This window comes from Cebus imitator, unplaced genomic scaffold (assembly GCF_001604975.1).
Source record: "Cebus imitator isolate Cc_AM_T3 unplaced genomic scaffold, Cebus_imitator-1.0 Scaffold95, whole genome shotgun sequence".
In the NCBI taxonomy this organism is placed as follows: Eukaryota; Metazoa; Chordata; class Mammalia; order Primates; family Cebidae; genus Cebus; species Cebus imitator.
The window spans coordinates 1,677,733-1,691,853 of NW_016107410.1; the positions used below are offsets into that span (position 1 = coordinate 1,677,733).

General features: G+C 33.8%; 1 protein-coding gene across 3 annotated transcripts in view; it reads right to left on the minus strand.

Moving 5' to 3' along the window:
* The window catches only part of DPP10 (dipeptidyl peptidase like 10), a 1,448,345-nt gene that overhangs the window by 494,722 nt on the left and 939,502 nt on the right, over positions 1–14,121 (minus strand). For all 3 annotated transcript variants that reach the window (XM_017536067.2, XM_017536066.2, XM_017536068.2), the window contains exon 3: positions 12,385–12,480. In XM_017536067.2, the coding sequence (XP_017391556.1) occupies positions 12,385–12,480 (96 nt within the window). The remainder of the gene's footprint in view (positions 1–12,384; positions 12,481–14,121) is intronic.

A 14,121-nucleotide genomic window follows, 5' to 3' on the forward strand; every position in this document is an offset into this window, starting at 1 on the left:
TATCCTTTGACTACTTGTTGATGGGGTTGTTTGTTTATGCTTGCAAATTTGTTTATGTTTCTTGTAGATTCTGCATATAAGACATTTGTCAGATGGGTAGGTTGTAAAAATTTTCTCCCATTCTGAAGGTTTCCTGTTCACTCTGATGATAGTTTCTTTTGCTGTGCAGAAGCTCTTTAGTTTAGCCTTATTGCTCTGGAAGTACTGGCCAGGGCAATAAGGCAAGAGAAAGAAATAAAGGATATTGAAATAGGAAGAGAGAAAGTCAAATTGTGTCTGTTTGTGATGATATGATTCTATATTTAGAAAACTCCATCATCTCAGCCCAAAACTCCTTAACCTGATAAGCAACTTCAGCAAAGTCTCAGGGTACAAAATCAATTTGCAAAAATCACAAGCATTCCTTTTACACAAACAATAGACAGAGTGCAAAATCATGAATAAACTCGCATTCACAATTGGTATAAATAGAATAAAATACCTAGGAATGTAGCTAACTGAGGATGTGAAGAACCTTTTCAAGGAGAACTACAAACCACTGCTCAAGGAAATCAGAGAGGACACAAACAAATGGAAAATCATTCCATGTTCATGGATAGGAAGAATCAATATAGTGAAAATGGCCATACTGCCCAAAGTAACTTACAGATTCAATGGTATTCCCATAAAGTACCACTGACATTCTTCACAGAATAAGAAAAAACTACTTTAAATTTCATATGGATTCAAAGGAAACCCCCTATAACCAAGATAATCCTAAACAAAAGAACAAAGTTGGAGGCATCACACTACCTGACATCAAACTACACTACAAGGCTACAGTAACCAAAACAGCATGGTGCTGGAATCAAAACAGACATATAGACCAATGGAGCAGAATACAGACCTCAGAAATAATACCAAACATCTACCACCATCTGATCTTTGCCAAATCTGACAAAAGCAAGCAATGGGAAAATGATCTCCTATTCAATAAATGGTGCTGGGAAAATTGACTACCATATGCAGAAAACTGAAACTGGACGCATTCCTCATTTTGTTAATATACAAAAATTAACTCAAGATGTATTAAATACTTAAATGTAAAACCCAACACAATAAAAACTCTAGACAAAATCCTAGGCAATACCATTAAGAATATAGGCATGAGCGGACTTCATGATGAAAACACCAACAGCAATTGCAACAAAAGCCAAAATTGACAAATGGGATCTAATTAAACTAACGAGCTTCTGCACAGAAAAAGAAACTATCATCAGAGTGAACAGGAAACCTTCAGAATGGGAGAAAATTTTTGCAACCTACCTATCTGACAAATGTCTTATACCCAGAATCTACAAGAAACTTAAACAAATTTACAAGCATAAACAAACAACCCCATCAAAAAGCAGTCAAAGGATATGAAAAGACACTGCTCAAAAGAAGACATTTATGTGGCCAACAAACATTTTAAAAAGCTCAACATTACAGATCATTAGAGAAATGCAAATCAAAACCACAATGAGATAACTTCCCATGCCAGTCAGAATGGTGATTATTAAAAAGTCAAGAAACAATAGATTCTGGTTAGGCTGTGGAGCAATAGGAACACTTTTACATTGTTTGTGGGAAGGTACATTAGTTCAACCATTATGGAAGACAGTATGGTGATTCCTCAAGGATCTAGAACCAGAAATACTATTTGACCCAGCAATCCCATTACTGGGTATATACTCAAAAGAATATTAATCATTCTAATATAAATACACATGCAAATGTTTGTTTATTACAGCACTATTTACAATAACAAAGTCATGAAACCAACCCAAATGCCCATCAATGATAGACTGGATGAAGAAAATGTGGTACATATATACCATGGAATACTATGAAGCCATAAAAAGGAATGGAATCATGTCCTTTGCAGGGACATGGATGAAGCTGGAAGCCATCATCCTCTGCAAACTAACACTGGAACAGAAAACCAACCACATGTTCTCACTCATAAGTGAGAGTTGAACAATAAGAACATATGGACACAGGGAGAGGAACAACACACACCAGAGCCTGTTGTGGGGTTGGGGGTGAGGAGAGGGAACTTAGAGGACAGATCAGTAGGTGCAGCAAACTGCCATGGTACATGTATTCCTATGTAATGAACCTGCACGTTCTGCACATGTAACCTAGAGAAAAAAAAGAAAGAAGGAAAATGTGGTACATACATACCATGGAATACTATGCAGCCATAAAAAAGAGCAAAATCATGTCATTTTACAACATAGATGGTATGCTAATTAATGCAGAAACAAAAAACAAAACCCAAACAAACAAACAAAAATACCACAATAAAGTGTGAACTACACATTGTGTACCCATGGACATAAAGATGGGAACATTAGACACTGGTGAAAATATCAGGGGGTAGGGAGGTTGGGAGGGAGACAAGGTTTGAAAAACTACCTATTAAGTACCATGTTCACTACCTGGGTGACATATTCTATCATATTCCAAAACTCAGATCATACAATATACCCAGGTAACAACCTGGTATACCCAGGTAATAACGTGTACCCCTGAATCTAAAACAAAAGTTGAAAAAAACATAAATATATATTTTTAAAAAATGAAAATATATCCTAAGTTTCAGTTTCTTATTATGACTATCGGCAATGATTTCTTTTTTACATGTAAAACCAATGCTATAAGAATAATTACATTGTTTTCAAAATCATCTAAACATTCTAATGATGTTGAAACATTCATATACAATTACAAAGAAAATCCTTATTCTTATCTATCTTTCCCTTAATATTGTTTTCCTTACTTCTGTGTGTTTTAAAAATTAATTAAAAACACTGTTAAATGTTTGTTTCATGATAATATATATTTAAAAATTCACTTAAGGCATTTTCTCTACTTTAATTTCTACCAAATATTAAACATGAAAGACCTGGCTTCTAGCCAGAACTTATTAGTGAGTGAATCTGAGAGAAGTGGAAAAAACTTGTTTCTCAAGTTACTCATATATAAAACACAAATAATGCCCATCCTGCCTCCCAAAGAAGGGTTTTCAAAAAAATGCAAATAAATAGCTTGTGTAGAAGTGCCATAGAAAAGTAGAAACATATGCATAAATTCTGAGTTACTGCACATATATTAGGTAAATTCCTATTACTAATATCTCCTACTTCAGTTCTTATTACTAATATCTCCCATTTCAGCAAAATAGCTGACTATTATTAGAGCAACTTTAAATTCTTCTGTTTCAAATTAAAAGTTAATACAGGGTTAATCTGCTAAAGGAGATCAAAGTATAACAATAACAGTAAAATAACCAAATATACAGATCCTAATTACATGCCAATACTGAGTTACTAAACTTTATTTTCCATTATTTTTATATATACAGAGGGTCCCCTCCACCCTTCCCCAAACATAACATTTCCCTTACAGTTAAACTTACACACTACGCTAGTTTCTGTGATTTTGTCATAACACGTCCTTTTTTTTTCCCAGCAAAGTCCCCTTTCATATCTTGGGCTCATCTGCCTTCCTGACTGAGATTGAATTTGGTCTTTTCCATAAAGACCACTCCAGCTATCTCTCATTGTTCCAACATCTGATTTTAAAAAATGATAACCGAGAAATGTATCACCTAATTACTGCCTAATTATTTTAGACCTATTATGTTCATCTAGTCTCTATAGTCTCTAGGTACCATAATTATATTTTATTTCTTTTGAACATGACAGTGGTATGTGTATATATTAGTCATGATCATTACCATATATAAGTGAAGACTGTATCAAATAAAAAGAGAGACAGAGTGTATAAAAGGGAACTCAATAAAATGTGCCATGTGTACCCTGCACTATAGTGAAGAGAGAGATGTGGGGTGTGAAGATGTGTTTTGGATTTTGGAGAAGGTTAATAACTGAATTGAATCATAATTGGATTGAATACTCTTTGCAACTCTTCAGTTATATCTACTTTCTTTCCCATTCACAGCCTTTTGATTACAATTTTAGTTTGTTTGTTTGTGATTGGAGATGGAACCCTGGTCTGTCGCCAGTCTGTAGTGCAGTGGCCTGATCTCGGCTCACTGCAATCTCCACCTCCCAGGTTCAAGTGATTCCACTGCCTCAGCTTCCCAAGTAGCAGGGACTACAGGCACACACCACCATGCCCGCTAATTTTTTGTATTTTAGTAGAGACAGGGTTTCACCATGTTGGCCAAGATAGTCTCGATCTCCTGACCTTGTGATCTGCCTGCCTCGGCCTCCAAAAGTACTGGGATTACAGTCATGAATCACCTCGCCCAGCCACAATTTTAGTTTTTAAGCCTGAGACAACTGGAAAGATATTGTGCACAATGAAGAAAAAACCCTTTATATTCATAATGTCCTTGAGCAAAGGGACTTTGTTTATTCATCTTTATGTCTTTGTACCTAGAAAAATTTTTGGCTATGCTTCAATTTATTCAATACATGTTGAATAGATAAAAGGATAGGTGAATATATAGATTGATAGATAGATGTCAATGTCAATGTATCTATTAATCTCTATTTGTGTTGACAGACAGATTTCCTGGGCCATCAAGACCAAGACCAACAGCTATTGTATAGAATACCGAAGGACTATGAGGACACTGGGTATTTTACTACAAACTTTTCAAATGTCAATAGATTCTACCTGAAATATATGAAGCTCTTTGCAGGGCATATATCTGAAGCTCAGTAAATCCTTTTTGATGAATTCCAAACATAACTGTTTCATCCCATTTCCCCATGCATTTTTTCTCTTATTTTAAAAATCAAAATGTAGATTTATATTTCAAGAAATAGGTGGTAACAGAAATATTTAGCTCTTTTATTCTAAAGTTTAGTTTGTATTTCAAATTCTCTTTAAGTACTTTGATCATTGCAAACCTAGGTCATAGAAATATTTATTTTTTGTTAAATGCTTTTTTGTTTCTAAATGTTAACACTGGATTTTATCAGTAAGTCCCTTTTCTCTCTCTTGGTGTTTAGTTTAAATATGGCCATTTTAAGGCAAACTGAAATATTAAAAATATTTTCTGAAGAAAACTATTTAGATTTAAATTTCAAACAAAGTTTGAATATCTGTAGTTGGTAAAGAAGATTGCCACTGTATGAATTTTTATAGTAGATATTTCAATTTTATTGATTTCTAACAGTTTTAATATGGATGAAATTTAATCTAAACTTTAGTAAAAACACAATTTAACAAACAACATAGCAATAAATAAAAAAATTTTTGGTCATTTGGAGAGAAGTAAATATGCTTCACGGCATAATTTTTAAGCATTTCTTCAGTTTTAGTAGGAAATTATCTGCTCTTGATAGGAAGATACTTTGACATAAATTATTCTAAAGAGAAAAGTCACCCTGATAACAATGAATAACATTCCGAACCTCATTTAAGTCTCTGGCCTGTGAATCAGGAACTAGGTGTGTCAAAATTTCAATAGCTTCCTATGTGTTTTTACCTTTTATTTTTAAAATTTTAACCTTTACTTTAGATTTGGTGTTATATGTGTAAGTTTGTTACAAGGTATATTGTATGTCACTGAGAGTTGGACTTCTATCTATCCATGTTGCCCAGATAATGAACATAGTATCCACTGGAAAGTTTTTCAGTCCTTGTTCCCCTCCCCCTCTCCCTACCTTTGGAGTCATTAATGTCTATTGTTTCTGTCTCTATGTCTGCCTATATTCAAGATTTAGCTCCCACTTATAAGGGAAAATGTGTGATATTTAACTTTCTGTTTCTGCATTAATTCACTTAGGATAATGGCTTACTGCTGCATCCATGTTCCTACAAAAGACATGATTTTGTTTATTTTTATGGCCTCATAGTATTCCATAGTATATATGTACCACGTTTTCTTCTTCCACTCCACCATTTTGGCACACCTAGGTTGATTTCATGTCTTTGCTATTATGAATAGTGTTGCAAAATGTTGAAACTGCTATTAGAAGAATCCATGCCTTGTTAAGTCTAATAGTCATTGTGTTAAGAACATTCTCATTCTCCCAGGTTCAGTAATCTCACGCTCCTCTCTGTACCTCCTTCTCCTACAGGTCTTTGAGACAAAGGCACATATAGAATAAAAAAATTAATATTTGTGTAGCTGAATGTATCTACATTTTAGTGAGAAATTTAGTAACCATTACTTTTTAGATTTGAGTTTCAAACAAAAGTTTGAATATCTTAACTGTGGATACTTATATTTATAAAATTGGATATTTATATTTATAAAATTGCCATAGCATGAAACAGCAGAATACTTGTTGAAAATTTGGAAAGTATAGACAAAAAGGAAAAAAAATAAAAATAACTCAATCACTCTATCAGAAAATTATTTAATATTTTGGCATATTAAAGTCTAGTATTATTTTCTTTGCATATACAGGTGTGTATATGCCTGTAATACAATTGTGAATACACTATATATGTAATTTCGTATTGTGCTATTTTCACTTAATATATTATCCTGAGCATGTTGCAATGTCATTACTTTTTTTAAAAAATTAATTTTTATGGCTGCCTAGTATTCCATTAAATAGATGCAAATTGATTTATTTGACCATATACCCAACTGTGTACATTTAGGATCTAGGCAATGTTTTGTCTTTATAAATTATGTTGCAAGAAAAATACATGTTATCTTCAAGAGCCTTATGAACAAAAATCAACTCTATTTTATTTAACTATCAGTTTGGTTGATGATTATAAAAAATAACATTTTTGGTCAAGAAGATACAAAATAAGATAGTTTTGACTGAGGGCTGAATATAGGACAAAGGAAGGGTAATAATATCTTTGGAGTTAGAAGTAGCTCCCTGTGCACTGAAAAACCCAACACCGTCTGCAGCTCAACCAGATTAAGTTAGTGGACAATAATTCTAGCATGATAAATGAGTGTCAAAAAACAAACAAGAAACAACGTAGATGTATTTGTTTAGTTTTCCTATTTATGGTTCCCCTAATTATAGTAAATATTATTGATATTATTTACAATAATGTCTCTTGTTTTTCACAAAGGCCACAATAGTGACTTTTCACTGCCTCTTCAATATCCTGCATATATTATGAGAGTAAGACTTCCCAGTACATTTATTAACAAATATAAGGTGTTCAGAACGTCTCTAAAACCAGTTATATGAATTGCTACCATTTGAAGATCCGCAAGGCTACAGACCCTGACTTTTTATTTATATTTTTTCTTTTTTTTAATCTTTTACCTTTTTATCTTTACTTTTTACATATTTTTGCTTTCTTACTTTGTATTATGCTTCTAGCTATGGCACTAATATCCCCACTCTGAATGAAGAAGCCAAGCCTTAAGAGGCTTAGGTAACTTGCTGAAAGATCATGGCTTACCTTGATTTAATGTCTCTCCTGTTTCCACCTGTTATACTGTCACACATCACAAAGGGAGCAGGTTAAAATATCTGTGTTGGAATCCCACGTAACAAGTGAGTTTAATTTTTTCCAACATGTAACAAGTGAGTCAAATAAGATCAAAATAAACCCAAAGCCTCACATATTATCACTTATTCCAGTATGCCATTTTTCAAAAGGAATGTGAAACAACTTCCATCACATTCCGTATACAACTGTTCTCATTATGATAATGAAACAACTATTGAGTACTCCTTGAATATTGACAGTTATTCTTCATGGTGTATTGTCTCCCAGGGAAGGGCTGTGCTAAGTGTGATGTTGTCTGCCTACAGCCAGTTGATGAAAGGTTGGCCACTGGTCCAGAACAGGTAAGTTTAGCTGTGAGTAAGAATTTAAAAACCTTCATAGCAATTTGATATTGCTGCAGGTTCACAACAAATGATAAGTGGACTAATACAACGGAGCAGGTGTGGTAAAACTCATGGGGTGAGCAAATGACACACTAGTTGCACAGTAAAATCTCATTACATGATGGTATGTTTGTCCACTGGAACCCAAATGTATTTAAAATTTACAACGTATTTTGGGATCAAATAATAATTGTAATTGACTCTATTTTACCAGATAAATTTTGGAACTGTCTATTGACACGTAGTGAAAGACACGGTTTAAAAATAAAATATCACTTCATTCATTTTATATAATAGCTCAAAATGAATATCCTAAGATTGCTAAAGTTGCAATATACCCTGTAAGAAACCTGCACATGCATCCCTTAATCTAAAATAAAAAGTTAAAATTCTAAAAGACAAATAACCCATGTAAACATACGCATTTATTGAAAAAAAAGAGAAAAAAACAAAATAAGTAGAAAGAAAAAGATAATTTGGAGATGATCACTGTTACACAACAGGCAATGTGATATCGCATACTATCAACGCTGTTTTGAAGGCACTTTGTTCACTTTTCTAGATAATGATCAAGTCAGTAAACATGTATATACATTCTAGTTCTAGTGACTGTATACGATACCGCTATATGAATGTACCTGGGGAAATAAACATATTACTGTAATATTCAACATGAAAAAATTACTAGTGTTGGGATTCAGAAAATCATACCTCGAAATATGGCGCAGTGGCATGCTGAGTACTTTGAACTGACTAAGACATTGGAAGGCCTCTGGTAGTCTCAGAAGCAAAGTCTACATCTGACTTTTTTTTGCCTTCCTGTCTTCTACTTCTCTGCCAACCCTGACGCAAGTCATAGAAACCAGAATTCCTTTACTCCAGGACAGGTTATAAAAACTAGCATCACTCTTTCCAAGCAAGCCATAAAATCTAGAAATATTCTAACCTTCCTCTACTTTTCTGTGTAGGAGCTGTCACAAGGAAATGCACTGACCTACCCTTGTGATAAGAGATCATAAGACCCACTTTCCAGGGAGTTCTGCCTTATATCTGGGAGGATTATATGTTACACAGGGAAACCAAGAAAGATCTGAACAGATAAGCCTTGCTGGGTTTCTCCCTCATTTTATTATGATTAGAATATACCCTTTTTGTTCAATCACATTTCAATACACTGCCCATACTTTATTGAACCTAAGCAAACAAATGGACAGTTTTCCCTAGGCCTTTGAGTCTGTATTTTGCAAGTCTTCCATGTGACATAAAACTTTGATTAAATACATGTGTTATGCTTTTCTCTTCTTAACTGGTCTTTTGTTATGGCAGTGTTGGCCGTGACCTTTATGATGGGTGAGGAAAGCTATTGTACCTTTCCACCCTACGACAGCAATGAGGACTGTTAAAACGGGATTGTCAAGGAGGTACTTGATAAATATGTTAAATATGAGGATGACGTATCAGAGTGAAACAATGAAAGAGGTCAAGTTTTATACGTCAACATCAGTCTCTGCCTTTTTATTAGGTGTGTGTTCACATAAGTTTCTGAGTTAAGCCTCAGTTTTCTGGGGTTAACTTTAATGTCATATGCAGTCCTATGAAATATGTTCATAAAGCATTCATCACAGAGCCTCAGTAGAAGGCACTCAGCGTTAGATATTTCTTTGGTGATCAATTGATTATCAAATGTGTGTGGATAGATGAATAATTTTAAATAAGATGGGTTTTCAGGTTTCAAGGCGACATCGCTAGAATGAAGATGCTATAAAAATGGAGATTTCAAAGATATGGGGAGATTTGGGGTAAGCCCGTTGTTAAGCTAACCATGAATAGGAGCACCCATCCAAGTCCATAATGATGTTCCCACATATATTTTTTGAGATCCAGCATAATGAATGGCATTGCCTCACTATAACCTACACATGTCAGGGCTGTCTAGACTCCCTCCTTCCCTTTGACCAATAATACATTCAGCATTTCTATGATGACCTCCAATAATTAATAATGCTTCCAAGTAAGCTTAGCTCAAACTCCTTCAAGTGACATATGTACTAAGAAAAACTGTTGAGACATCACTTGAGAATAAAGAAAAAGCTCACATGTTACATGTAGATACAATTGTTGATAATGAGGCCAAGGTTACACATCCTATTCATGTATTTCCTATTGTATTTCCAGGCTATGTGAGGAATATGTAAATAGGCCAACTATCTAGCACTTGCCAGAAAGATTTGGGTTGGATAAAAGCACAGATTCATTCCTGTACTTGAAAAGTAACTCAGGGCACGCACAATCTACTGACAATGAGCCAGTTCTTTCGATGGTATTTATAAGACTCCATGGTTTCAGAGCTTAGGTTCTGTTTATTCCAACTTAAAGAGCTGCCTTTATGTCAAATTCTTTATAAAAATTATACATTTAGGTATAACTTAGAACATTATAATAACACTGCAGCTTTGTCCCAGAATGCCTTCTCAGGATCAAATTTATCAATGAATAATAAAGAATTTACTTGAAAAATGATAAACTCTAAATATATTATTTTGGTAACCTGTGAAGTATAAGAGTAGAAGCTATGTCCTAGATATTGAAATATGTCTTAATTTAGCATGCAGTTCACTACTTAAATATCTGTCCTGCCCTTTGGAGCTTCAATATCACAATGTCAGTTATACACAGGAGTAAATGCCTCTAAATAGTCCAAGCTAACCTGAGAAGGGAGATGAGACCCATAATTTTTCATGCTTTCCAAGTCAAAGGCTACAAAATTTCTATAATTTGTCCAAAAACATGGTGAATAAAACTAGATTATTCAGCATTTCAAATCTGACGACTCATAATACTATTTAAAAAAAAATTCTAGCAATTTCCATTTTGTCATTACTCTCAGGAGAAAACATTTGCTACAGAGTAAGCAGGTGATTGGCATAATTATAATCACACATTAGAATAATTATTTGTGAGAGATTTGTGTATTTGGACAATGTTGGGGTGCTAATTATATTTTTATTAGCCTTCTTTAGTTATAGCACTCATTACAGTGTACATCTGAAATAATCACAGTGCAAAGGCAAAAATATGGCTAGCCTCAAATTTATAAACTATTCAAAATAAAAATAAACAGCTATATTAAGAAAAATGCTACCTTGTGTTCTTTATCCATAATATCATCCCCACAATACACACTTACCTTCTCCTTGATTTCAATTAAAATTTAAGTTTAAGTGAAAATGAGACTGCACATCAATTAAAATCATTCATTCATTTATTCAAAAAAACAAATTTCAAATGCCTGCAGATCTCCAGGAGCCATATCAGTGTTAAATAAACACATGGGATTTGACCCTTGCCCTCGTGGGTTAAATTACATTCTCTTTACAGCTTCCATAAATTAAAGTTTAATTCACCAACATAAATGCATTTAATTAGAGTAAGAGAGAGGAAGGAATGGACTGTAAATATGATGATCTTTATTAGCTAAAAAGGCAGAGCTCCTTTTATCTATTATACAAATAATATACTCTATGCCTCAAAACTAAGCAAAGATATTATGCCCAAATAAAGTGAAGGGTAAATATTAACAGCTATTCAACCATAATGATTAGTATAGTTGGGCAAATTAGAGTATTCAAAGGATTAAACACTGATTCATCAACACATTAAGCCCTTATTATCTTCCATAAAGACAAAGCAAAGTTCATGAAGCCACTCGCTGGTTTTATTTTCTTACTTTTATGTCAGAGATTGACTTAAAAGAACCTAAGGGGGCTTTTTTTGCAGGCCAGAAAAAAAAAAGTGCCATATATTTCCATGTTTTTTCCAAGTCATTTCAACTTTGCTGAGTCTCACTAGTTTGTAACACTTGAAAAGGAAAACCACAAAGAGAAAAACAAAACCAATCATATTGTCAAATTTGAAGCACTTAATATTTATACATACAAGCTCCCAAAATGTACACTGCTACACTAAGAATAATTATCTAGAGATATGCTAGAGATGTAATATATCCTTAAAGTCATATAACTAATGATCATGAGAGAGCAGCAGACACAAAACTGTCAACCCAACATTTGCCAAATAATTTATTGATGCCCTATCTTAGGAATTGATTTTCTCTCACAAGAACCGAGGTTTTACTTTAAATAATACCCATGTAATGTTTGAAGCACACTTTCAATTAAAATATTAACTACAAAGTCCTTTTTTTTTTTTTTTTTTTTTTTTGAGACAGAGCCTCTCTGTCATACAGGCTGGAGTACAGTGGTGTGATCTCAGCTGACTGCAACTTCCACTTCCCAGGCTCAAGCGATTCTCCTGCCTCAACCTCCTAAGTAACTGGGATTACAAGGATCAACCACCATGCCTGGCTAATTTTTGTATTTTTAGTAGAGCCAGGGTTTCATCATGTTGGTCACGCTGGTCTTGAACTCCTGACCTCAGGTGATCTGCCAGCCTTGGTCTCCCAAAGTGCTGGGATTACTACACCCAGCCAACATATATCATTTTAAAAAATTTTAATTATATAGAACTCAAAATAAATACAGTGTTTAAAAAGATGTACACATACCATTGATCCATCGAGCCTCCGGATCATGAAGCACAAAGTCTTTCCTAAAGAGGTCTTCTAAAGACAGTCTGGTTTCAGATGAATTTGTGAGTTCATCTAAAATAAAGGAAATTCTAGATTAGATACCTATGTTCATTTTTTAAAAAGAACAAATTACAAAATTTGAAATATTTGCTCAAAAAATATATTAACTATATAACAATTTAAAAGTGACAATTGTGACATGGTTTTTAGCATTTGAGCTATGTTTAATGACTTTTTAAATAAATGAAACTATTTTCACTATTAAAATTGTCTTGATCTTGTGCAAATTTTATAGAGCAATCCCATGTTACGTATTAGTAATACAATATAAAATCAGTTAAGAATTCCTGTTGTACATTGTATACAAAAAGGCAGATTTTCTATCATTTAGCTATAATTCAGCCCCTTTCCAAACTCATGTTGACATATTCTTTCATCCGAAATGTACAGTTTTGATGTAAAAACCAAAAATAGTAGAGTTGAGGAACTTAAACTGTATGACAAAACTCTCAAGTCAGAAAAAAGTTCACCAAGTAAGCAGAATAATTACATACTTCCACCAAAATATTAGTACCCAACAAATACAGTGGATTTGACATTTGACTTAAAGTTCAAATAATAAAATACTAGAATATTAATGACAAAGCACATGTTTTATACTAGTCTTTGACAGATAAGCTAGGTGTGAACCTCTTTCTATATTCTAATATCTAAGAAATGAAAAGATAATAGATTTTGAATGCTAAAATCAGGAATCACAAACACCCTTTTAGATGCAAGAGGCTATAGACAGCAATATTGCATTTTCTTTGCAAATTAATAGCATTGTTTATTTTCTGTAAAAATTCATCTTTGTAACCTTTCAGCTGTGACCTTCACTCTGGCTTAAAATAAAATGTCAAGGATATATACTAACCTCATTAGATTTTATTTTTAAAAGGTTCAACACTTCTTATTGCAGCAAGAGCTTTGCTTTTTTCTAGCTAAAAAGCTGAGGCAGAGTCAATAACTTCAAATGCAATTCCCTCTCAGATAAATCAATCATATATTTAACCTATAAAATAACTGCCAAGAAAAAATTGAAAAAAAAATGTTATAGTAAAAATAGTGAGAATTGTTTGATTCTAATTTTAGCATAAGACATTGTGATTGTATAGAGACTTGTAAAACAAAATGCTGTTAGATAATGATAAGCATTTGATCACTTGCCTGGCAGTCTGACACACCAGAATTTCTGAATTTATTCACAAATTTTTTAGTTTCATTCAAAAAATTTCAAGGCTATTAAGTGCAGTATTGTAAAGGACAGGAGACATATTTCTGTCCTGCCCTGAGGGGTTTGCACAAGCTTAACAAAAAATATAATAGATGTCAGGCTGGGCTCAGTGGGTCACACCTATATCTCAGCTCTTTGGGAGGCCAAGGTGGGTGGATCACTTGAGGTCAGGAGTTTGAGAACAGCCTGGCCAACGTGGTGAAACTCCCTGTCTCCAAAAATATATATATAATACAAAAAAATTAGCCTGGTGTGGTGTGTGCCAGTAGTCCCAGCTAGTTGGGAGGCTAAGGTGGGAGAATTGCTTGAACCAAGGAGGCAGAGGTTGCAGTTAACTGAGATTGTGCTGCTCCAGCCTGGGTGACAGGGTGAGACTTTGTCTCAAAAAAAAATTACATACACACACACACACACACACACACACACACACACACACA